The 25912-nt window shown below is 46.5% G+C and overlaps 1 protein-coding gene across 6 annotated transcripts in view; it reads right to left on the bottom strand.

Annotated features, from left to right (window-relative positions):
• LOC139567059 (lipopolysaccharide-responsive and beige-like anchor protein) overlaps positions 1–25912 on the bottom strand; it is a 351617-nt gene that overhangs the window by 292370 nt on the left and 33335 nt on the right. For all 6 annotated transcript variants that reach the window (XM_071388496.1, XM_071388499.1, XM_071388500.1 and 3 more), the window contains exons 2-4: positions 10228–10314; positions 9809–9953; positions 2350–2450 (exon numbers count right to left, since the gene is read on the bottom strand). In XM_071388496.1, coding sequence (XP_071244597.1) covers positions 2350–2450; positions 9809–9953; positions 10228–10314 — 333 coding nt within the window. The remainder of the gene's footprint in view (positions 1–2349; positions 2451–9808; positions 9954–10227; positions 10315–25912) is intronic.

The raw sequence follows: 25912 nt of genomic DNA, 5'->3' as shown, positions 1-25912 counted from the left end.
CTCCACCCTGCTGGGCAAGACTGTCCAGGCTGTCTTCCCACTGTACTGTACTGACTCCACCCTGCTAGGCAAGACTGTCCAGGCTGTCTTCCCATTGTACTGTACTGACTCCACCCTGCTGGGCAAGACTGTCCAGGCTGTCTTCCCACTGTACTGTAATGACTCCACCCTGCTGGGCAAGACTGTCCAGGCTGTCTTCCCACTGTACTGTACTGACTCCACCCTGCTGGGCAAGACTGTCCAGGCTGTCTTCCCACTGTACTGTAATGACTCCACCCTGCTGGGCAAGACAGTCCAGGCTGTCTTCCCACTGTACTGTAATGACTCCACCCTGCTGGGCAAGACTGTCCAGGCTATCTTCCCACTGTACTGTACTGACTCCACCCTGCTAGGCAAGACTGTCCAGGCTGTCTTCCCACTGTACTGTACTGACTCCACCCTGCTAGGCAAGACTGTCCAGGCTGTCTTCCCACTGTACTGTGCTGACTCCACCCTGCTGGGCAAGACTGTCCAGGCTCTCTTCCCACTGTACTGTCTCCACCCTGCTGGGCAAGACTGTCCAGGCTGTCTTCCCACTGTACTGTGCTGACTCCACCCTGCTGGGCAAGACTGTCCAGGTTCTCTTCCCACTGTACTGTAATGACTCCACCCTGCTGGGCAAGACTGTCCAGGCTCTCTTCCCACTGTACTGTAATGACTCCACCCTGCTGGGCAAGACTGTCCAGGCTGTCTTCCCACTGTACTGTGCTGACTCCACCCTGCTAGGCAAGACTGTCCAGGCTGTCTTCCCACTGTACTGTAATGACTCCACCCTGCTAGGCAAGACTGTCCAGGCTGTCTTCCCACTGTACTGTAATGACTCCACCCTGCTGGGCAAGACTGTCCAGGCTCTCTTCCCACTGTACTGTAATGACTCCACCCTGCTAGGCAAGACTGTCCAGGCTGTCTTCCCACTGTACTGTACTGACTCCACCCTGCTGGGCAAGACTGTCCAGGCTGTCTTCCCACTGTACTGTAATGACTCCACCCTGCTAGGCAAGACTGTCCAGGCTATCTTCCCACTGTACTGTAATGACTCCACCCTGCTAGGCAAGACTGTCCAGGCTCTCTTCCCACTGTACTGTGCTGACTCCACCATGCTAGGCAAGACTGTCCAGGCTGTCTTCCCTCTGTACTGTACTGACTCCACCCTGCTGGGCAAGACTGTCCAGGCTGTCTTCCCACTGTACTGTACTGACTCCACCCTGCTAGGCAAGACTGTCCAGGCTGTCTTCCCACTGTACTGTACTGACTCCACCCTGCTAGGCAAGACTGTCCAGGCTGTCTTCCCTCTGTACTGTACTGACTCCACCCTGCTGGGCAAGACTGTCCAGGCTGTCTTCCCACTGTACTGTAATGACTCCACCCTGCTAGGCAAGACTGTCCAGGCTGTCTTCCCACTGTACTGTACTGACTCCACCCTGCTAGGCAAGACTTTCCAGGCTGTCTTCCCACTGTATTGTAATGACTCCACCCTGCTGGGCAAGACTGTCCAGGCTGTCTTCCCACTGTACTGTAATGACTCCACCCTGCTAGGCAAGACTGTCCAGGCTGTCTTCCCACTGTACTGTAATGACTCCACCCTGCTGGGCAAGACTGTCCAGGCTGTCTTCCCACTGTACAGTAATGACTCCACCCTGCTGGGCAAGACTGTCCAGGCTGTCTTCCCACTGTACTGTACTGACTCCACCCTGCTAGGCAAGACTGTCCAGGCTGTCTTCCCACTGTACTGTACTGACTCCACCCTGCTAGGCAAGACTGTCCAGGCTGTCTTCCCACTGTACTGTAATGACTCCACCCTGCTGGGCAAGACTGTCCAGGCTGTCTTGGTGGAAGACTACAAAACCCAGGTTGGAAAACAAAATTCTTATTCAACTTTATAATCATTAATGTATCTTAAGTATAGATACTATCTTTAACTAATGATAGGATAGTACTATTTATGTTCAACTGTTAAATGTGTGTGATTTAATCCCAAACACTGATCTAAGATCAGTTTAACCTCTCCTTAAATCGTAACATTACCCAGTAGAAGGTAGAATGATAAAACTGCCTTCATAATCAGAGCTAAGAGGCAACTTCCTCCTCAAGTTATTACACATTAATAATGCAGTAATGTTTTTGGGATTAGCCCAATAGACAGTGATGGTGTGTCTGCACTACATAGTGTGATGTATGGTACCAGAGCACAGAGAGGCTAAAAGGCTGTGTACAGGCTACCAGTTGAAGTGTTGCTAGCACATTACCCATGCTCTCACAAGACAAATATGACAGGGCGGTACGGTATGAAGGTTAGACTAGATGTGTTACCCATTGGCCTTTCTCTCCTTGCAGTTTGCTGAAGAACAACTTCAGCTCCTTGACTGTGATGCTGTAGCTGGCCAGCACTCTTAGCATGTCCACCATCAGGTCTGGAAGAGGGAGGGGACACACACACACACACACACAGGTTAAACATTACATATGTGAAGCGGGGAAACTGACAAGTTACCACACCCTAACAATAGACTTGACAAGTTACCACACCCTAACAATAGACTTGACAAGTTACCACACCCAAACAATAGACTTGAACAGAGTCAAAGTGAAAAGCAGCACACATACAGAGGGATATTAGAGAAACTCTATAACCAAAGTAACATTATTGTGTAACCTCTTGTTACTTGGCTAATAAAACATTTTATGGATTGATTACAAATAGACCAAAAACACTTCATACTAAAGAGAACATCGAAAAAGACTAAAATCGGATATTCAGCACTTAAAATACTATGCAAACCAAATCACCTTTTATTTGTTGAGTACACATATTTTCACGTTATCGCAAATGTAGAGAAATGCTATGCCATTCCCCAGCAATGTGTTTGTTTTTTTTAGTTATTTTTTTATTTCACCTATATTTAAACAGGTAGGCTAGTTGAGAACAAGTTGTCATTTACAACTGCGACCTGGCCAAGACAAAGCAAAGCAGTGCGACAAACAACAACACAGAGTCACACATGGAACATGAAACAAGCATACAGTCAATAACACAATAGAAAATAAAAAATGTAAGTCTATATACAGTGTGTGCAAATGGCGTGAGGAGGTAAGGCAATAAATAGGCCATAGTAGCGAAGTAATTACAATTTAGAAAATTAACACTGGAGTGATAGATGTGCAGATGATGATGTGCAAATAGAAATACTGGTGTGCAAAAGAGCAGAAAAGTAAATAAAAACAATATGGGGATGAGGTAGGTAGATTGGATGGGCTATTTACAGATGGGCTGTGTACAGCAGCAGCGATATCTGATATCTGATGTTTAAAGTTAGTGAGGGAAATATAAGTCTCCAGCGATTTTTGCAATTCGTTCCAGTCACTGGCAGCAGAGAACTGGAAGGAAAGGTGGCCAAAGTAGGCCAGTGAGGCCAGTGAGACCAGTGAGATAGATATACAGTGGGGAGAACAAGTATTTGATACACTGCCGATTTTGCAGGTTTTCCTACTTACAAAGCATGTAGAGGTCTGTAATTTTTATCATAGGTACACTTCAACTGTGAGAGACGGAATCTAAAACAAAAATCCAGAAAATCACATTGTATGATTTTTAAGTAATTCATTTGCATTTTATTGCATGACATAAGTATTTGATCACCTACCAACCAGTAAGAATTCCGGCTCTCACAGACCTGTTAGTTTTTCTTTAAGAAGCCCTCCTGTTCTCCACTCATTACCTGTATTAACTGCACCTGTTTGAACTCGTTACGTGTATAAAAGACACCTGTCCACACACTCAATCAAACAGACTCCAACCTCTCCACAATGGCCAAGACCAGAGAGCTGTGTAAGGACATCAGGGATAAAATTGTAGACCTGCACAAGGCTGGGATGGGCTACAGGACAATAGGCAAGCAGCTTGGTGAGAAGGCAACAACTGTTGGCGCAATTATTAGAAAATAGAAGAAAATAGAAGAAGTTCAAGATGATGGTCAATCACCCTCGGTCTGGGGCTCCATGCAAGATCTCACCTCGTGGGGCATCAATGATCATGAGGAAGGTGAGGGATCAGCCCAGAACTACACGGCAGGACCTGGTCAATGACCTGAAGAGAGCTGGGACCACAGTCTCAAAGAAAACCATTAGTAACACACTACGCCGTCATGGATTAAAATCCTGCAGCGCACACAAGGTCCCCCTGCTCAAGCAGGCGCATGTCCAGGCCCGTCTGAAGTTTGCCAATGACCATCTGGATGATCCAGAGGAGGAATGGGAGAAGGTCATGTGGTCTGATGATTCAAAAATAGAGCTTTTTGGTCTAAACTCCACTCGCCGTGTTTGGAGGAAGAAGAAGGATGAGTACAACCCCAAGAACACCATCCCAACCGTGAAGCATGGAGGTGGAAACATCATTCTTTGGGGATGCTTTTCTGCAAAGGGGACAGGACGACTGCACCGTATTGAGGGGAGGATGGATGGGGCCATGTATTGCGAGATCTTAGCCAACAACCTCCTTCCCTCAGTAAGAGCATTGATGATGGGTCGTGGCTGGGTCTTCCAGCATGACAACGACCCGAAACACACAGCCAGGGCAACTAAGGAGTGGCTCCGTAAGAAGTATCTCAAGGTCCTGGAGTGGCCTAGCCAGTCTCCAGACCTGAACCCAATAGAAAATCTTTGGAGGGAGCTGAAAGTCCGTATTGCCCAGCGACAGCCCCGAAACCTGAAGGATCTGGAGAAGGTCTGTATGGAGGAGTGGGCCAAAATCCCTGCTGCAGTGTGTGCAAACCTGGTCAAGAACTACAGGAAACATATGATCTCTGTAATTGCAAACAAAGGATTCTGTACCAAATATTAAGTTCTGCTTTTCTGATGTATCAAATACTTATGTCATGCAATAAAATGCTAATTAATTACTTAAAAATCATACAATGTGATTTTCGGGATTTTTGTTTTAGATTCCGTCTCTCACAGTTGAAGTGTACCTATGATAAAAATTACAGACCTCTACATGCTTTGTAAGTAGGAAAATCGGCAAAATCGGCAGTGTATCAAATACTTGTTCTCCCCACTGTACCTGCTGGAGCGCGTACTACGGGTGGGTGTTATCGAGACCAGTGAGCTGAGATAAGGCGGAGCTTTACCTAGCAAAGACTTACAGATGACCTGGAGCCAGTGGGTCTGGCGACGAATATGTAGCGAGGGCCAGCCGACTAGAGCATAGAGGTCGCAGTGGTGGGTGGTATAAGGGGCTTTGGTAACACAACGGATGACACTGTGATAGACTGCATCCAGTTTGCTGAGTAGAGTGTTGGAGGCTATTTTGTAAATAACCTCGCCGAAGTCGAGGATAGGTAGGACAGTCAGTTTTACTAGGGTATGTTTGGGCGGCGTGAGTGAAGGAGGCTTTGTTGCGAAATAGAAAGCCGATTCTAGATTTAATTCTGGATTGGAGATGTTTAATATGAGTCTGGAAGGAGAGTTTACAGTCTAGCTAGGTATTTGTAGTTGTCCACATATTCTAGGTCAGAACCGTCCAGAGTAGTGATGCTAGTCGGGCGGGCGAGTGCAGGCAGCGAACGGTTGAAAAGCATGCATTTTGTTTTACTAGCGTTTAAGAGCAGTTGGAGGCCACAGAAGGAGTGTTGTATGGCATTGAAGCTCGTCTGGAGGTTTGTTAACAAAGTGTCCAAAGAAGGGCCAGATGTATACAGAATGGTGTCGTTGCGTAGAGGTGGATCAGGGAATCACCCGCAGCAAGAGCGACATCGTTGATATATACAGAGAAAAGAGTCCGCCTGAGAATTGAACCCTGTGGCACCCCCATAGAGACTGCCAGAGGTCCGGACAACAGGCCCTCCGATTTGACACAGTGAACTCTATCTGAGAAGTAGTTGGTGAACCAGGCGAGGCAGTCATTTGAGAAACCAAGGCTGTTGAGTCTGCCGATCAGAATACGGTGATTGACAGTTCGATGAAAGGTCGATGAAGACGGCTTTTATCGATGGCAGTTATGATATCGTTTAGGACCTTGAGCGTGGCTGAGGTGCACCCATGACCAGCTCAGAAACCGGATTGCACAGCGGAGAAGGTATGGTGGGATTCGAAAAGGTCAGTGATCTGTTTATTAACTTGGCTTTCGAAGACTTTAGATAGGCAGGGCAGGATGGATATAGGTCTATAACAGTTTGGGTCTAGAGTGTCACCCCCTTTGAAGAGGGGGATGACAGTGGCAGCTTTCCAATCTTTAGGGATTTCGGACGATACGAAAGAGAGGTTGAACAGACTGGTAATAGGGGTTGCAACAATGGAGGCGGATAATTTTAGGGTCCAGGGTCAAGATTGTCTAGCCCAGCTGATTTGTACGGGTCCAGGTTTTGCAGCTCTTTCAGAACATCTGCTATCTGGATTTGGGTGAAGGAGAAGCTGGGGAGGCTTGGGCAAGTAGCTGCGGGGGGTGCGGAGCTGTTGGCCGGGGTTGGGGTAGCCAGGAGGAAAGCATTACCAGCCGTAGAGAAATGCTTATTGAAATTCTCGATTATCGTGGATTTATCGGTGGTGACAGTGTTACCTAGCCTCAGCGCAGTGGGCAGCTGGGAGGTGCTGCTCTTATTCTCCATGGACTTTACAGTGTCCAAAAACGTTTTGGAGTTAGAGCTACAGGATGCAAATTTCTGTTTGAAAAAGCTAGCCTTTGCTTTCCTGACTGACTGCGTGTATTGGTTCCTGACTTCCCTGAAAAGTTGCATATCGCGGGGACTATTCGATGCTATTGCAGTCCGCCACAGGATGTTTTTCTGCGGGTCGAGGGCAGTCAGGTCTGGAGTGAACCAAGGGCTATGTCTGTTCTTAGTTCTGCATTTATTGAAAGGGGCATGCTTATTTAAGATGGTGAGGAAATTACTTTTAAAGAACGACCAGGCATCCTCGAATGACGGGATGAGGTCAAAATCCTTCCAGGATACCCGGGCCAGGTCTATTAGAAAGGCCTGCTCGCAGAAGTGTTTTAGTGAGCGTTTGACAGTGATGACGGGTGGACCCATAGCGGATGCAGGCAATGAGGCAGTGATTGCTGAGATCCTGATTGAAAACAGCAGAGGTGTATTTGGAGGGCAAGTTGGTCAGGATAATATCTATGAGGGTGCCCATGTATACAGATTTAGGGTTGTACCTGGTGGGTTCCTTGATAATTTGTGTGAGATTGAGGGCATCTAGCTTAGAATGTAGGACTGCCGGGGTGTTAAGCATATCCCAGTTTAGGTCACCTAACAGAACGAGCTCTGAAAATAGATGGGGGGCAATCAATTCACATATGTTGTCCAGGGCACAGCTGGGAGCTGAAGGAGGTCTATAACAGGCGGCAACAGTGAGAGACTTATTTCTGGAAAGATACATTTTTTAAATTAGAAGCTTGAACTGTTTGGGCATAGACCTCGAAAGTATGAGAGAACTTTGCAAGCCATCTCTGCAGTAGATTGAAACTCCTCCCCGTTTGGCAGTTATATCTTGACGGAAAATTTTGTAGTTGGGGATGGAAATCTCAGAATTTTTGGTGGCCTTCCTAAGCCAGGATTCAGACACGGCAAGGACATCAGGGTTGCCAGAGTGTGCTGAAGCAGTGAGTAAAACAAACTTAGGGAGGAAGCTTCTGATGTTAACATGCATGAAACCAAGGCTTTTTCGGTTACAGAAGTCAACAAATGAGAGTGCCTGGGGACACGCAGGGCCTGGGTTGACCTCCACTTCACCCGAGGAACAGAGGAGGAGTAGGATGAGGGTACGGCTAAAGGCTATCAAAACTGGTCGTCTAGTGCGTTGGGGACAGAGAATAAAAGGAGCAGATTTCTGGGCGTGGTAGAACAGATTCAGGGCATAATGTGCAGACAGGGGTATGGTGGGGTGTGGGTACAGTGGAGGTAAACCCAGGCATTTTGTGACGATGAGAGGTTGACGCACTAGTTATGCTGGGTGAGGCGGGATAAAGGAGTTATCTGAGGCATGTTGAGTGGGACTAGGGGCTCCGCAGTAAACTAAAACAATGATAACTATCCTAAACAACAATATACAACATAAACAAAATGGAGTACAGCGATTAATGAACAGTCCAGCAGGGATCAGCTATGTAGCCAAGTGATCATAGGGCCCAGTGAACATCAGTAGATGAAACAGGGAAGCCGCTGGGTAGTCGTTACTACCTAGCAAGCAGGAGACACGGCGTTTAAAGTTAGCAGGCCGGGGCAGGTAGAAGCGCTTGCTCCGACATCCGGCAAAGGCCGGTTGAGGGCACAGCAGATGGAGTTACGTCGGCAGACCAGTCGTGGTGGAATGGCGGTGCTCCTTATCGACGAAGGGTCCAGGCCAGTTGGCGAAAGAGGTAATGTAGTTATAGTAATTTCGTTTGCTAGCCGGGAGATGCGCCTGGCTCGCGGCTAACTGGTGCTTGCATCGGGACAGGGGCGTTAGCCACTATAGCCACTTGGTAGCAACTAGCTAGCAGCGATGATCCGATGCAAAGGTCCAGAGCTTACGGCAAGAATCCGGTGGAGTAGTGGATTCTAGCTGTGTTGGGGGGGGGGGGGGGGGGGGGGGTATAGGGAGGCTAGAGAACATCTCTCTCTGTTCACTGAGATGAAAATGGTCCTTCATGGCATTAGCCAGTAATGTGTATTGATTGGCTTATCAATGCACACTCCCCCTGGCATTCAGCCTATAATAAGACACATTACTGGTTAATGCAATGGAGGACCATTATCATCTCAGTGAACAGAGATGTTCTATAGCCTCCCAGAGCGACCTGGGGCATCAGAGGACTGACACACACCAGCCATGGAAGGAGAAGGGAGAGAGGCCGTCTGATTTAACAGCCTAATGCCCGTTTCACACTACTGAGCCAAGCAGAGTCAAAACATATTGCAATGGCCTGGTTACATCATAATTGCCGGAGACGTGCTGAAAGGACGACGTGAAAAGAAAATATCAGAGCAAGAGCAGTTGGTTCGGATTGGCACATTAGTGTAAAAATAGTTTATTTGTCGGTCTGGCCTGAACTACATGTTCATGTTGCCTGGGTTTGTCTGTCTGTCTGGCCTGGACTGCATGTTCATGTTCCCTGGGCTAATGGTTTCATTATGCTAAGGCTGATCATCCTGCTCTGCCAGGCCAGCGGTCAATCATTGAGCTTTAGAAGAGTTATTTTGGCCTCATTAGTAACTGGGTGAGAGTCTGGTGAGTGATTGAGGCTGGTGACTGTGTCTACTGACTGGTGTGGGAGTCACTTCTCTGGCTGGGCAGTGGGTTAGCGCGAGGCTGAGTGGTGTTGTCAGGTCTGCACACACACTTCTAATCTAATGATGATGAGGATGATGCGTGTGTGTCTGTCTGTCTGTCCGTCCATGGGTGTCCGCACCTCCTCAGTGCTTCAGTTGCTGCAGGACAAAGTAGTCTCTTTTCAGACACACACAGAATGGTGCCGTCAGCTGGCTAGGCTTGATAAGGGAAGGTGAGGAGCATTAGACAGGGCAAGCTCACTTCCTCATTATAAAGGTGATACCTGTACAGCAGGGAATCATTCAGACTGAGGCAGTGGTCATTACTTTGGATTTAAAAAGGTATTAAAAACACAGGACTTGGAGAACCACTGGATAATGATTATGACTGAGACAATCATCCACACTCCAGGGGAACGAGACAACACTGTCGGTAGGTGTCAGCATGCTAAATACTGTACTGAGGACTGGGGTGACCTTGTTACTTTGGAGTGAAATGACTTTGGCCTCTGGTGTGGCTGTACCTGCGATCATGCTGTCAGTGTGGGCCACGCGGTCCAGGACCAGGTTGATGAGGCCCGTGTCGGTGCAGGCCTGCAGGTTCCTCACGCTCTTCTTCAGGATAGCCGTGAAGATGCTCCACACCTCCGCCTGGCACGTGGGCTTACACTGGGTATCGGACATGATAATAATAATAATGGATCCGATTTAGGAAGAGATTTGCCAGATGCTCAAAGCGCTTTTACAATCCTCCACCGCTAACATGTACCCATAGAAATAGACCTAGAATTACTAGAACGGGGATTCGAGTCAATGAGACCACGATGGGTGGACTGGCAGAACAAAGATATTTCTATGTGTGTACAGCCACAACTCATCCACCATAGTCCATAGATTATATTATACATATTGTTCCATTTCATTTTGTGTGAGTAGCACCCACCTTGTCCAGCAGCTCCACCATGCACACAATGCTGTCCTGCTCCTGGATAATGAAGTTCATCTCCAGGTCAAACTGGCCCCCCACCAACTAGAGAGAGAGAGAGAGAGAGAGAGAGAGAGAGAGAGAGAGAGAGAGAGGAGAGAGAGGAGAGAGAGATGAGGGTAAGATAGAGAGAAAGAATGAGAGAGCGAGAGAAAGAATGAGAGAGAGAGAAAGAATGAGAGAGAGAGAAAGAGAGAGAGAGAGAGAGAGAGAGAGAGAGAAAATTCATCAACCTACGCAATTCAAAAGCACAGAGTCAAAAACAATATCTCCAATGCAATTGGATTAGCATATGCCACTGAGCTTTTCCCTCACACCTATTTATATGTCCTTTTTTTAGGACATAAAACCCCTGGCACAGGTTCCTGGGCCACATCAACTGCAAAACCAAATCCCTGGACCAAGCCGGACGGTGTATTTCTAAACATCTGCTCCTCTGTGGATCAGGCCTGCTGGACAACTAGATTAGAGGAATGGGTTGAGCTATAGCTTAGCTAGCTCCGCCTAGCTTCTATCATACTGCTGTTACCTATCCAATCCAGTTGTCTCAGATGTGTACAAGGATGTGAACAATGGAGCAGGCTGGGCTTCAATACAGAAAGATGCTCCACTCTCTGCCCTATTTCACCTCAATGCTGTCATATTCTGTGAAGACAAGTGAACAAGGGCACAGCGGAGGGTAATTATTACCCCCTGAAATGAAACACATCCCGGAGGATAAAACCCTGCCTGGTCCTGGGGAGAGTATGAGAATTGAGCGGCAGGAAATTCCGCTCATGGAGACCGCTCTGGCACTCCACGTCCTTCCCAACCGCTCCACTAAAAACCGCTCCTTGCTCACAGGAGAGAAAAAAACTGATGCTTCAAATTCACTCCATTCATAAAACTACTTAATTTAGGGTACTTTTATCCCTTTTTCTCCCCAATTTCGTGATACCCAATTGGTAGTTAGTCTTGTACCACCGCTGCAACTCCCCTACGGACTCGGGAGAGGCAAAGGTCGATAGCCATGCGTCCTCCGAAACACGACCGTGGCCAAGCCGCACAGCTTCTTGACACACCCGGAAGCCAGCCGCACCAATGTGTTGAAGGAAACACCGTCCAGCTGGCGACTGAAGACAACTTGCAGGCGCTCGGCCCGCCACAAGGAGTCGCTAGAGCGCGATGGGACAAGGAAATCCTGGCCTGCGCCGCCTCATGGGTCTCCCGGTCACGGTCGGCTGTGACACAGCCTGGGATCGAACCCGGGTCTGTATTGACACTTCAAACACTGCGATGCAGTGCCTTAGACCGCTGCACCACTCGGGAGGCCATTAAAATCACAATTTAACCAACACCCATCTATTTTTGGGACTACCTGGACCTACCATTTGGTTATGAAGTACTGAAACCAAACCATTTCAAAGACTAAATAGCGCTCATCATTTCAAATAGGCTACATGTCGTATTAAACAGCATTTAAACGTCATAAATAGGTCAGGAGCCAGACAGGTAGTTTAAGAAAAGAACAGCATTTATTTATTTAGGCTATATTATTTCAAGAAATACATTTTGAAGCATTTGCGAGTACGACACACAAGCCTGGCAGGGACATTAAGCTCTCATTACTTAAACAACATGTTTTATTCAATCAGTATAGTCTATACATTTCACATACAGTGAGGGAAAAAAGTATTTGATCCCCTGCTGATTTTGTACGTTTGCCCACTGACAAAGAAATGATCAGTCTATAATTTTAATGGTAGGTTTATTTGAACAGTGAGAGACAGAATATCAACAAAAAAATCCAGAAAAACGCATGTCAAAAATGTTATGAATTGATTTGCATTTTAATGAGGGAAATAAGTATTTGAACCCTCTGCAAAACATGACTTAGTACTTGGTGGCAAAACCCTTGTTGGCAATCACAGAGGTCAGACGTTTCTTGTAGTTGGCCACCAGGTTTGCACACATCTCAGGAGGGATTTTGTCCCACTCCTCTTTGCAGATCTTCTTCAAGTCATTAAGGTTTCGAGGCTGACGTTTGGCAACTCGAACCTTCAGCTCCCTCCACAGATTTTCTATGGGATTGAGGTCTGGAGACTGGCTAGGCCACTCCAGGACCTTAATGTGCTTCTTCTTGAGCCACTCCTTTGTTGCCTTGGCCGTGTGTTTTGGGTCATTGTCATGCTGGAATACCCATCCACGACCCATTTTCAATACCCTGGCTGAGGGAAGGAGGTTTTCACCCAAGATTTGACGGTACATGGCCCCGTCCATCGTCCCTTTGATGCGGTGAAGTTGTCCTGTCCCTTTAGCAGAAAAACACCCCCAAAGCATAATGTTTCCACCTCCATGTTTGACGGTGGGGATGGTTTCTTGGGGTCATAGGCAGCATTCCTCCTCCTCCAAACACGGCAAGTTGAGTTGATGCCAAAGAACTCCATTTTGGTCTCATCTGACCACAACACGTTCACCCAGTTGTCCTCTGAATCATTCAGATGTTCATTGGCAAACTTCAGACGGGCATGTATATGTGCTTTCTTGAGCAGGGGGACCTTGCGGGCGCTGCAGGATTTCAGTCCTTCACGGCATAGTGTGTTACCAATTGTTTTCTTGATGACTATGGTCCCAGCTGCCTTGAGATCATTGACAAGATCCTCCTGTGTAGTTCTGGGCTGATTCCTCACCGTTCTCATGATCATTGCAACTCCACGAGGTGAGATCTTGCATGGAGCCCCAGGCTGAGGGAGATTGACAGTTCTTTTGTGTTTCTTCCATTTGCGAATAATCACAGAAACTGTTGTCACCTTCTCACCAAGCTGCTTGGCGATGGTCTTGTAGCCCATTCCAGCCTTGTGTAGGTCTACAATATTGTCCCTGACATCCTTGGAGAGCTCTTTGGTCTTGGCCATGGTGGAGAGTTTGGAATCTGATTGATTGATTGCTTCTGTGGACAGGTGTCTTTTATACAGGTAAGAAACTGAGATTAGGAGCACTCCCTTTAAGAGTGTGCTCCTAATCTCCGTTCGTTACCTGTATGAAAGACACCTGGGAGCCAGAAATCTTTTTGATTGAGAAGGGGTCAAATACTTATTTCCCTCATTAAAATGCAAATCAATTTATAACATTTTTGACATGCATTTTTCTGGATATTTTTGTTGTTATTCTGTCTCTCACTGTTCAAATAAACCTACCATTAAAATTATAGACTGATAATTTCTTTGTCAGTGGGCAAACGTACAAAATCAGCAGGGGATCAAATACTTTTTTCCCTCACTGTATACGCTGTGACTTACTGAAAATGAAATACAAATTAAAAGAAAAAAGTCTTATTAGGCTCAGCCTACAGTGCCTTTAATTCCTTTTTAGAAACACGAGTTTGGCCAGAGTCTGTGGTTCAGGCTCATGGGTTGGTGCCTGGAGAGCAGGCCAGCAACAGAGAACACCCTCTCCACGCTTGCAGAGCCACTGGGGATGTTGTTGTTGTTGTTTTATGTAGGTAAGCCTTAATGATTTTAGGTAAAATAAACCTATCAAAACGGAAAGCTCCTTGAAAGAGGTAATATGCCTGGCCTGTTGGGCCAAAATCAATGATGGCCTCGTGTATAGACAACAGAACAAAACTTAAGAGAACTGATTTTTAGTTTATAAATACTTTGCTACAATGACACACTTAGCTAGCTCCCCGCCTCGTTCCTTTCTGTTAGTGTGTGCACGTAGTAAGTACACCATCTTTCATCTTTGTAAGTCACCTTGATTTTTCACCTGTGTGTTTTATCAGATTCTTTAGGAAAATATTTAGCGAACGCCATGACAGTAGCAAAAGCAAGGGGTTATAGCAGCACACAAGTAGACTACAGATGCATGCTGGGCCGGGCATACCCTGAGCTCGTGAAGTGAGCTCTACTGAAGCTCTAATGGAGCGGGCGAGAAGGTCCAAGCTCCAGCTTTTGGGAAACTCACTCCGCGCTCCAGTCAAATTGGGCACGCTCCGCTCCTCGCTACACTCCGCTCATATTCCCTGGTCCTGAGGGGAATACAGGCTGTAGTCGTCTCCTCTAGCCTCTTTCTGACCTCCATACTGCTCAAACACAATGCAGCAGCAACACAACAGCAGAAGGGCTGGTTGGGTGAGAAGCCTATTTAGAGCCTGACTTTAATCTTGTATGGTCATGGCAACAACTGGCGCTGGCAGACATGACATCTTAGTCAGGATCACCCTACAGCTATGATAACAGAGAGACATCATACAGAACTGTCATCTTAGTCAGGATCACCCTACAGCTATGATAACAGAGAGACATCATACAGAACTGTCATCTTAGTCAGGATCACCCTACAGCTATGATAACAGAGAGACATCATACAGAACTGTCATCTTAGTCAGGATCACCCTACAGCTATGATAACAGAGAGACATCATACAGAACTGTCATCTTAGTCAGGATCACCCTACAGCTATGATAACAGAGAGACATCATACAGAACTGTCATCTTAGTCAGGATCACCCTACAGCTATGATAACAGAGAGACATCATACAGAACTGTCATCTTAGTCAGGATCACCCTACAGCTATGATAACAGAGACATCATACAGAACTGTCATCTTAGTCAGGATCACTTTACAGCTATGATAACAGAGAGACATCATACAGAACTGTCATCTTAGTCAGGATCACCCTACAGCTATGATAACAGAGAGACATCATACAGAACTGTCATCTTAGTCAGGATCACTTTACAGCTATGATAACAGAGACATCATACAGAACTGTCATCTTAGTCAGGATCACCCTACAGCTATGATAACAGAGAGACATCATACAGAACTGTCATCTTAGTCAGGATCACCCTACAGCTATGATAACAGAGAGACATCATACAGAACTGTCATCTTAGTCAGGATCACCCTACAGCTATGATAACAGAGACATCATACAGAACTGTCATCTAGGATGTGATAAACCTCAGACTCGAGCTAATACTAAAATGTATTTTTTCCCAGTTCCAATTCTATTAGTAGTAGTAGTAGTAGTAGATACTGTATGTTATTTGTCCCATATGGGAAATTGGATTGCAGCATATATAAAAAATATATATATTGCTTTCAAAGGTTTAGGCCTATATAACGCATCGTTTCTGTTGTAAATCCAAGATTTGTAACAAGTACATTCAAAGAAAATAAATATATATTTTATAGATAGCTATTCCCTTAGAGTGCTCCCTTAGGTGAGTTGTTTTGTCAGTTACGCATTTCATGTTTGAAACCTGGCTTTTACTTTACCTTTCATGCATATTATTCATTTAATCGAGGCGCTGCCAGTGTGTTGTGTTTCTCAGCTGGTGTTTGTGCACACACACTATGTGCAAACATGTTTTGCCTCCAAAAACATGAATCGTATTATTTCCACGGCAGCAGGATGTCAAGGAATGTATTATGCTACCTTTAGCATGGAAAAGGTTATCTACATGGAGGTTTGTGTGTGTGTGTGTGTGTGTGTGTGTGTGTGTGTGTGTGTGTGTGTGTGTGTGTGTGAGACAGACCTATAGCTAAGGAAGGAATAACGTTCTTTGTGTCTGGAAATATATTGTACAAGCTATAAATGTCATGATTTGTCATTTATTTAATAGTGGCGATGACATTTTTATGATTGAACCCTGCCTAATAGAAAGTGATAAGAAGGAAAATAACGCACATGTCAAAACTAATATTGTAAGATGGGGCGCAAGGTGTTGAATCAACAAGAAGGGCCTGTCACTGGACGGAAAGCAAAGAGGGATAGCCACCATTTGCCACGAGACAGGCGGTGAGAAGACAATTTGATTGGGATGAAATTATATCCTCAAGCTGTGTTTGATGGGAACCTGTCCCATTAAAATGAGTCAAGCAGGATTAACAGAAGGGGGGGGCTGAGGGGGAATCAGGGTAGCCCCCTGTCACCATGGACAACCAAGCCAGGAGATAAAAGCAATGATAACAGACCGTGCCACCCCGACAAACACACGCTCACGTCATACGTACATGGATCCCACACTAACAAACACATACACACAAACCAAATATGTAATTTAGATACAGCTGCTGATCCAATCCATGACTCCTCAGAGGTAGGACCTAAAGTGTGTGATTGTGGGGTGGTGGCAATGATGGTTAGGTGCCAAAACAAAATCCTTTATTTAAATATAGATTTATTTATTTAAATAAAAGGCAAGCTATGTAAATGATTTGTTCATCAGAAAGTGATTGCGCCCTTCCCTCCTCCTCCTCCTCCTCCTCCTCTCTCTGGCCATTAGCCATTGGGCTCCCGAGTGGCACAGCGGTCTGAGGCACTGCATCTCAGTGGTAGAGGAGTCACTAATGACCCTGGTCACAACTGGCCGTGATTGAGTCCCATAGGGCGGCGCACAATTGGCCCAGCGTCATCCGGGTTTGGCCGTCATTGCAAATAAGAATTTGTTCTTAATTAACCGACTTGCCTAGTTAAAGGTTAAATCAAATAAAGTCGAAAATAATAAATAAAATAAAAGCAGTGACATTCTTTCCCTCTTCCCTTCATTCCTCCCGTTGCAGTAGCTGATAAATCAGTCATTTGCATTTTAGGGGGCCCCCCCACCCAGTCGGGATTGTGTTAATGGATATTTTCTACAGCACTCGCCACAGTAACAGGTGATTTACGAGCCTGACACTCTGGGCGAGTCAGACATCCGTCAGAGTCAGGTGACAGGGGAGAGAGGATGGGAGAGGGGAGTCACATGAGGGCGAGGCCACAGTGGTGGCAGCACTGGCCTAGAGGGAGGTCAGTGTGTGAGTACCAAAGAGCTGTTTTCACTCAGCCTGTGTGTGTGTGTGTGTGTGTGTGTGTGTGTGTGTGTGTGTGTGTGTGTGTGTGTGTGTGTGTATATATATATACATGTGTGTGTGTGTGTGTGTGTGTGTGTGTGTGTGTGTGTGTGTGTGTGTGTGTGTGTGTGTGCGCATCACGGAGGGGTTTTTAAAAGGATGAAAGCTCGATGGTTGAGATGAGAGTCTAATGGTTGAGACCGTCACGAGTGCCAGTGCATCGACATTAAAAAGCAGCCGTGTGTGTCTGTACCAGTCGAGTTGTTAATGACGTTGTAGTAAGGTTGATATTAAAGCTGAAATCGAGACAGTCAGAACGGAGTGATGGGACCCCCAAGAGGAGGGATTTGGGTGAGTAAGCAGGTCTAAGCACAAGAGAACGTACTAACCCAACCTCAGCTTTCTCAGGAACTTAGCCAGGCCTATCTGTACAGTACCATAGATATCATTTCTTCAAAAACAGGTCAGACAGCCAGAGATGGTAAAATATGTGTTTTAAACAGATAAGCTATTCATGAACCACGTAAAAGAAACTGCCTTCGATGGGCAAGTACTACGATCACTGACCACAATTCCACTTCCTTCCACTGAACACCACAGGAAAAGAAACGTCCTTTTTGGCACAAATTCTGTTTAATTAAGCAACAAGCCCCGGGGGGGTGTGGTATATGGCCAATATACCACGGCTAAGGGCTGTTCTTACGCACTACGCAATGTGGAGTGGCTGAATACAGCCACAGCCGTGGTATGTTGGTCATATATCACAAACCTCCATGGTGCCTTACTGCTATTATAAACTGGTTACCTAGAGCAGTAAAAATAAATGTTATATCATACCCGTGGTATACGGTCTGATATACCACAGCTGTCAGCCAAATCAACATTCAGGGCTCGAACCACCCAGATTATAATTAATAGTATAACCCACTCGCCTAACTTTGAAGTTGCGCAAATGATACCGTGCCCATTTTAGAACAAAAGTTCACTGCATTTATAAGTATTTCCTAATTACCATTAATATCTCACTGGCCTTCATATTTGCCCTTCCAGATAAAGCCTTATCATCCTCCACTGCGATGGGAGAAATATCAGTCAAGAAAAAATCTCAGCCTGTTTATACTTTTAATAGGCTTAATTTATCATGTTTAATCGTCTTCTGGGGCCCGGAGTTTAATTGAGAAATGCCTACCTCATATCTCACTGCTGATATTTCAGATTAGAGCTTAGAATTATGGCAGTTTAGAATTCAAATGTGTTATAAATTAATCTATGGGATGTAGCTTTGATTTAGATCAAGTTCAAAGTACATTGACATGATTTGGATGTATGGATTGGCAAGAAACACATGAAAGTCTGAGTAAGCAGCCCACAGCAGAACTGTCACGGAAAATATTATTTTACAAACTGAGCCTGAAGTAACAGAACACCTCAGACTGATGAAAGTACTACAATACAGTCTGCTGCACTTCCTCCTGTGTACCTTGCAACTCATCGTTGGAGTAGGAGCACCGCTAGCCTAAAATGTGGTGAGCCACACACAGAGCTCAGCGAATCTATTACCTCAATCGACGATGCAATCACCCAGAGTCAGACTATTGGCCAGCGTCCCAAATGGTACCCTATTCCCCATTTGTTCAGAAGTAGTGCACTTTGAATAGGGTGCCATTTGGGACACAGCCTATAACCTGCAGGAGGCAGGACCATGGGGGAGCCGCCCGCCACTTAGCAGTAAAACTCTACAAATATCACCTCCTTGCCTCCACTATGGAGGTCTGACTGAGCAGCGATGACAGCATAGAAAGACAAAACAGGGAAGAATCCATTGTTGTGGGCACACTGAAAAGAGTCGTAAAATCGAAGCCTTCCAATTTCAGTCCTCCAGCAGCCTAAGAGCTGAATAGTTCATAAAGTAGCCTAGTTTCTAGGGTAATAGATTTGAAACATTAAACATTTAATATGAAGTCAACTATTTCTGCTGACTCACGTTTTCCTCAAGAACTGTAGCAGTAAAAGGCTACCTGTTTTCTGTCAACTTCACTCATAACAGCACACACGCCAGCTTTTCATTGGTCTGTTCCAAAATATGCAGACTCGGTCTCGACCTTTAAGTCTTTATTGAAGACTCATCTCTTCAGCAGGTCCTATGATTGAGTGTAGTCTGGCCCAGGGGTGTGAAGGTGAACAGAAAGGCACTGGCGCGACGAACCGCCCTTGCTGTCTCTGCCTGGCCGGTTCGCCTCTCTCCACTGGGATTCTCTGCCTCTGACCTTATTACAGGGGCTGAGTCATTGGCTTACTGGTGCTCTTCCATGCCGTCCCTAGGAGGGGTGCGTCACTTGAGTGGGTTGAGTCACTGATGTGATCTTCCTGTCCGGGTTGGCACCCCCCCTCGGGTTCGTGCCGTGGGGGAGATCTTCGTGGGCTATACACGGCCTTGTCTCAGGGTAGTAAGTTGGTGGTTGAAGATATCCCTCTACTGGTGTGGGGGCTGTGCTTTGGCAAAGTGGGTGGGGTTATATCCTGCCTGTTTGGCCCTGTCCGGGGGTATCATCGGATGGGGCCACAGTGTCTCCTGACCCCTCCTGTCTCAGCCTCCAGTATTTATGCTGCAATAGTGTGTGTCAGGGGGCTAGGGTCAGTCTGTTATATCTGGAGTATTTATCATGTCTTATCCGGTGTTAATTTAAGTATGCTCGCACTCTCCTTCTCTCGGAGGACCTAAGCCCTAGGACCATGCCTCAGGACTACCTGGCCTGATGACTCCTTGCTGTCCCCAGTCCACCTGGTCATACTGCTGCTCCAGTTTCAACTGTTCTGCCTGCGGCTATGGAACTCTGACCTGTTCACCGGACGTGCTAACTTGTACCGGACCTGCTGTTTTGGACTCTGAATGATCGGCTATGAAAAATTTACTCCGGAGGTGCTGACCTGTTGCACCCTCCACAACCACTGTGATTATTATTATCTGACCCTGCTGGTCATCTATGAACGCTTGAACATCTTGGCCATGTTCTGTTATAATCTCCACTCGGCACAGCCAGAAGAGGACTGGCCACCCCTCAGAGCCTGGCTCCTCTCTAGGTTTCTACCTAGGTTCCGGCCTTTCTAGGGAGTTTTTCCTAGCCACTGTGCTTCTACATCTAGTTTGGTGTTTTAGGCTGGGTTTCTATACAGCACTTTCTTTGTGACATCGGCTGATGTAAAAAGGGCTTTATAATTCAATTTGATTGATTGATTGAATATCCACACTAGCATAACACAAAAAAAGAAGCAATGGGCATCAAAATGGATATTAGCCCCTCTCTCAAACTGCATAGAAATGGTGAATCATAGGAGGGAGGGATTGTTCTACCCAGGGAGCCTGTGTATGAGGTGCTTTGAAGGTCATGTGGCCAGACCAGACAGGCAGGGAGACACAGCAGCAACAGCCTTCCTCTCTCTCCATCCAACTGCTCTCTCGCCATCTCTCCAACTGCTCTCTCGCCATCTCTCCAACTGCTCTCTCGCCATCTCTCCAACTGCTCTCTCGCCATCTCTCCAACTGCTCTCTCGCCATCTCTCCAACTGCTCTCTCGCCATCTCTCCAACTGCTCTCTCGCCATCTCTCCAACTGCTCTCTCGCCATCTCTCCAACTGCTCTCTCGCCATCTCTCCAACTGCTCTCTCGCCATCTCTCCAACTGCTCTCTCGTCATCTCTCCAACTGCTCTCTCGCCATCTCTCCAACTGCTCTCTCGCCATCTCTCCAACTGCTCTCTCGCCATCTCTCCAACTGCTCTCTCGCCATCTCTCCAACTGCTCTCTCGCCATCTCTCCAACTGCTCTCTCGTCATCTCTCCAACTGCTCTCTCATCATCTCTTGTTCTCTATCCAAGTCTCTCCCTCTAACCATTGTCTTTGTTCCAGGAGTCACCAGATCGCCTTCTGCGTAACCTAGCCTCTTAGCCTGGCTGTTCAGTCCCGAGGCCATTCTAAATTAATCATGGGTGAACACAAGCACAACAGCTGAGCAGAGCACAAACAACCTATCTCCATGGAACTTATGGAATTAGGTGGGGAATTGTAGGGGTAATGGCAGTAGGAAAACACCAGGGCCAATATTCACAGTAGAAGTGCTGATCTAGGAACAGTTTTGCCTTTCAGATAATAATGAATAAGACAGGAATGAATAAGACCTGATCATAGACCAACACTTCTACTCTGAGAATCTCTGTGAATACAAACCCAGAGGTAGAAATGCCTTACTAGGCTAATTGCAGTGGTCCCCAGTTATTAGAAGTCGACCCTACACCACCAGAATTCCCAGTGAATAGAACAGGCCTAGTTAGGGCTAATGATTAGGGGGACTGTGCCAGTGTGCAACCATCAGGTTTAGATAGAACCAGTGGAGATCACAGAGGGTAGTCAAAGGATAGAACCAGTGGAGATCACAGAGGGTAGTCAGAGGATAGAACCAGTGGAGATCACAGAGGGTAGTCAGAGGATAGAACCAGTGGAGATCACAGAGGATAGAACCAGTGGAGATCACAGAGGATAGAACCAGTGGAGATCACAGAGGGTAGTCAGAGGATAGAACCAGTGGAGATCACAGAGAGTAGTCAGAGGATAGCACCAGTGGAGATCACAGAGAGTAGTCAGAGGATAGAACCAGTGGAGATCACAGAGTAGTCAGAGGATAGAACCAGTGGAGATCACAGAGGGTAGTCAGAGGATAGAACCAGTGGAGATCACAGAGGGTAGTCAGAGGATAGAACCAGTGGAGATCACAGAGAGTAGTCAGAGGATAGAACCAGTGGAGATCACAGAGGGTAGTCAGAGGATAGAACCAGTGGAGATCACAGAGAGTAGTCAGAGGATAGAACCAGTGGAGATCACAGAGGGTAGTCAGAGGATAGAACCAGTGGAGATCACAGAGAGTAGTCAGAGGATAGAACCAGTGGAGATCACAGAGGGTAGTCAGAGGATAGAACCAGTGGAGATCACAGAGGGTAGTCAGAGGATAGAACCAGTGACATCAGAGGGTAGTCAGAGGGTAGAACCAGTGGAGATCACAGAGGGTAGTCAAAGGATAGAACCAGTGGAGATCACAGAGGGTAGTCAAAGGATAGAACCAGTGGAGATCACAGAGGGTAGAACCAGGGGAGATCACAGAGGGTAGTCAAAGGATAGAACCAGTGGAGATCACAGTGTCAGAGGGTAGTCAGAGGGATAGGGAGACCAGTGGAGATCACAGAGGGTAGCAGAGGACCAGTGGAGATCACAGAGGGTAGCAGGGAGCCAGTGGAGATCACAGAGGGTGCAGGGGAGACCAGTGGAGATCACAGAGGGTAGAACCAGTGGAGATCACAGAGGGTAGAACCAGTGGAGATCACAGAGGGTAGAACCAGTGGAGATCACAGAGGGTAGAACCAGTGGAGATCACAGAGGGTAGAACCAGTGGAGATCACAGAGGGTAGAACCAGTGGAGATCACAGAGGGTAGAACCAGTGGAGATCACAGAGGGTAGAACCAGTGGAGATCACAGAGGGTAGAACCAGTGGAGATCACAGAGGGTAGTCAGAGTTCCTAGGGGCAGGAGAGAAGTACATAGGGATAAGATCCATGGATGAGGTCATGTGATGCAGGGGAAGATCAGAGCCAGAAACAAATTGAACCACAGGGGAAATGCCTCTCTTCAAATGACCTGTAGTAAACACAGTGATGTGAAGCCAGGCTACTCATATACAGCACTACTGTTGCCTGTTCTTCTCTGTCTGACTGTGTGTGTGTGTGTTTTTTTAAGGTGTGTTTGTATTTATTACGGATCCCCATTAGTTCTTGCCAAGGCAGCAGCTACTCTTCCTGGGGGTCCAGCAACATAACACAGTTAAATAGTGATTAAAATAAAACATGACTTTACATTACATCTTACCCAACACATTCAGTGTGTTCCCTCAGACCACCACCTCAACATCCATGTGCCGGTGTGTGTAGAGCCTGTGTCTGTATGTGTGTATCTGTGTCTGTGTGTGTGTCTCTTCAGTCTGCGCTGTTCCATAAGGTGTATCTGGTGTATCTGTTGTTTTCAATCTGATTCTACTGCTTGCCTCAGTTACCTGATGTCGAATAGAGTTCCATGTAGTCATGGCTCTATGTAGTACTGTGCGCCTCCCATAGTCTGTTCTGGACTTGGGGACTGTGAAGAGACCTCTGGTGGCATGTCTTGTGGGGTATACATGGGTGTCGGAGCTGGGTGCTAGTAGATTAAACAGACACCTCGGTGCATTCAGCATGTCAACACTTCTCACAAATACAAGTATTGAAGAAGTCAATCTCTCCACTTTGAGCCGTGAGAGATGTACAATGTTATCTCTCCGTGTACATTTAAGGGCCAGCCGTCCTGCCCTGTTCTGAGCCAATTGTAATTTTCCCGAGGTCCCTCCTTGTGGCACCTGACCAAACGACTAAACAGTAGTCCAGGTGCGACAAAACCTGTAGGACCTGCCTTGTTGATAGCATTGTTAAAAAGGCAGAGCAGCGCTTTATTATGGACTGAACTCTCCCCCTCTTAGCTACTGTTGTATCAACATGTTTTGACCATGACAGTTTACAATCCAGGGTTCCTCCAAGCAGTTTGGTCACCTCAACTTGCTCAATTTCCGCATTTGTTACAAGGTTTACTTGAAGTTTAAGGTTTAGTGAATGATTTGTCCCAAATACAAATGGTATGGAGTTTTTGAAATATTTAAGGAGTAACTTATTCCTTGCCACGCATTCTGTCTGTGTGTGTGTGTGTGTGTCCATTATCTCCATTATAAATGCTTCTCTTCCTTTCCTAATGAAATCACGATTCATTCTACGGGTGGAATCCTTTGAATTAAAAGTAATTTGCCTGAATGAGGCACTGAGACAAAGGAATCAAAGCTGAAACAGAGCACAAAGTGCATACATCTCACACATGCTGTTAGCTGCTGTGGCGGTGTCCCAGAAGGCACCATGGCAACCTATTTCCGTAGGACTTAAGACAGCTGCCATGTTGTCTGACTTCACTGAAATGAAATGATTATTTGTCACATGCTTCGTAGACAACAGGTGTAGACTAACAGTGAAATGCTTACGGGCCCTTCCCAACAATGCAGAGAGCAGAATTGGTCTGGAGCCCGTAAGACTGCAGCTATTCAGTGCAGCGCCATCTCGTTCATTAAATTGCCATACACTTAGGAACAACTTCCTAATTGTGACTTGCAACCCCCTTTTGCCCTCAGAACAGCCTCAATTCGATGGGGCATGGACTCCACAGGGTGTCGATTATAATGCTTCCCACAGTTGTGTCAAGTTGTCTGGATGTCCTTTGGGTTGTGGACCATTCTTGATACACACGCGAAACTGTTGAGCATGAAAAACCCAGCAGCGTTGCAGTTCTTGACACACTCAAACCAGTGCGCCTGGCAACTACTACCATACCCCATTAAAAGGTACATCTTTTGTCTTGCCCATTCACCCTCTGAACGGCACACATACACAATCCATGTCTCAATTGTCTCAAGGCTTAAAAATCCTTCTTTAACCTGTCTCCTCTTCATCTGCACTGATTGAAGTGGATTTAACAAGTGACATCAATAAGGGATCATAGAGTTTACCTGCATCCCCCTGGTCAGTCTGTGTCATGGAAAGAGCAGGTGTTCCTAATGTTTTGTACACTCAATGTAGATGCATACATTGACACTAAGCAGACGTTGGAACGTGGTTTACTATTCAAGCTCAGCTGTAACAGAAATATGTAAATGTTTGGCTGAAGTGGTTTAAAGGGCATGTTTTCCCCTCTGTTCTGTCTCTACTGTGGACTCCAACGCAACACATTAGTCAGAGCTGGTTTTGGAGACATTGTAGTTGGACTCAGAAATCCCAGCACTCTCTCAAACTAGGTGAAGGATTACATGTGTCAGGAGCAATTCTTGCGTGACAGGCCCTAGCGTTTCAAAATGACCACAGACTTTCTCGCAGGATTCAATCCAAAATCATGCCTAGACCATCATTTTGTTGTTTTTTTACAGACATCCAGAATTGTGTTAATCTGTCCCTGCAGGGTAAGTGGTGAAAATGTCAGAGTCATCTTCAAATATGTCATGTCCATGTTCCTGCCATGGGTGATAAACACATCCCACAGTAATCACTAGTCGGCTGAAGCAAGGAGGAAACGCTCGCTGCCTTTGTAGCCGATTTCCGTTTCCATCAGCTCTTTTAATTGGATCGCTTTAACGAGGTCTCTGACCGTCGCTAGCTGCTGTCGAGCTGTTCTACCACTGAGGGGTGTGACTTAGCTCACACATCAGTCTCTGACAGGCAATTAAAAGTCGTAGCTCGCTCCCTACAAGCCCACCTCCAAATGAAACATTCATCACGGTGACCGTCACATATTTCCACTGTTGTGATGAGCGAGCCCTCACTTCTCCGCCCAGCGAGGCCACCTTGACATCAGCTGCTGAAACTGTTCAAACTAACAGATACAAAACCCCCATCACCTAAAGAATCCCATGGGGGGGGTGACAACTGCTTAGAGGAAATTAGCTTGTGATGAAGACGACACTAAACGATGATACGGCTTCATCGTGAGATAGAGAGAGAGAGACAGGGGATGAGGAGAGAGAGAGAGAGAGAGAGAGACAGGGGATGAGGAGAGCGAGAGAGAGAGACAGGCGATGGGGAGAGAGAAAGAGAGAGAGAGCGAGCGAGACGGGATGAGGAGAGCGAGAGAGAGAGAGAGAGACAGGCGATGGAGAGAGAGAGAGAGAGAGAGAGAGAGAGCGAGCGAGACAGGGGATGAGGAGAGAGAGAGAGAG

Source organism: Salvelinus alpinus, unplaced genomic scaffold (genome assembly GCF_045679555.1).
Source record: "Salvelinus alpinus unplaced genomic scaffold, SLU_Salpinus.1 scaffold_41, whole genome shotgun sequence".
Lineage (NCBI taxonomy): Eukaryota > Metazoa > Chordata > Actinopteri > Salmoniformes > Salmonidae > Salvelinus > Salvelinus alpinus.
Note: the sequence above shows the minus strand (reverse complement) of the source record. Positions and strands in the feature narration are given on the sequence as shown.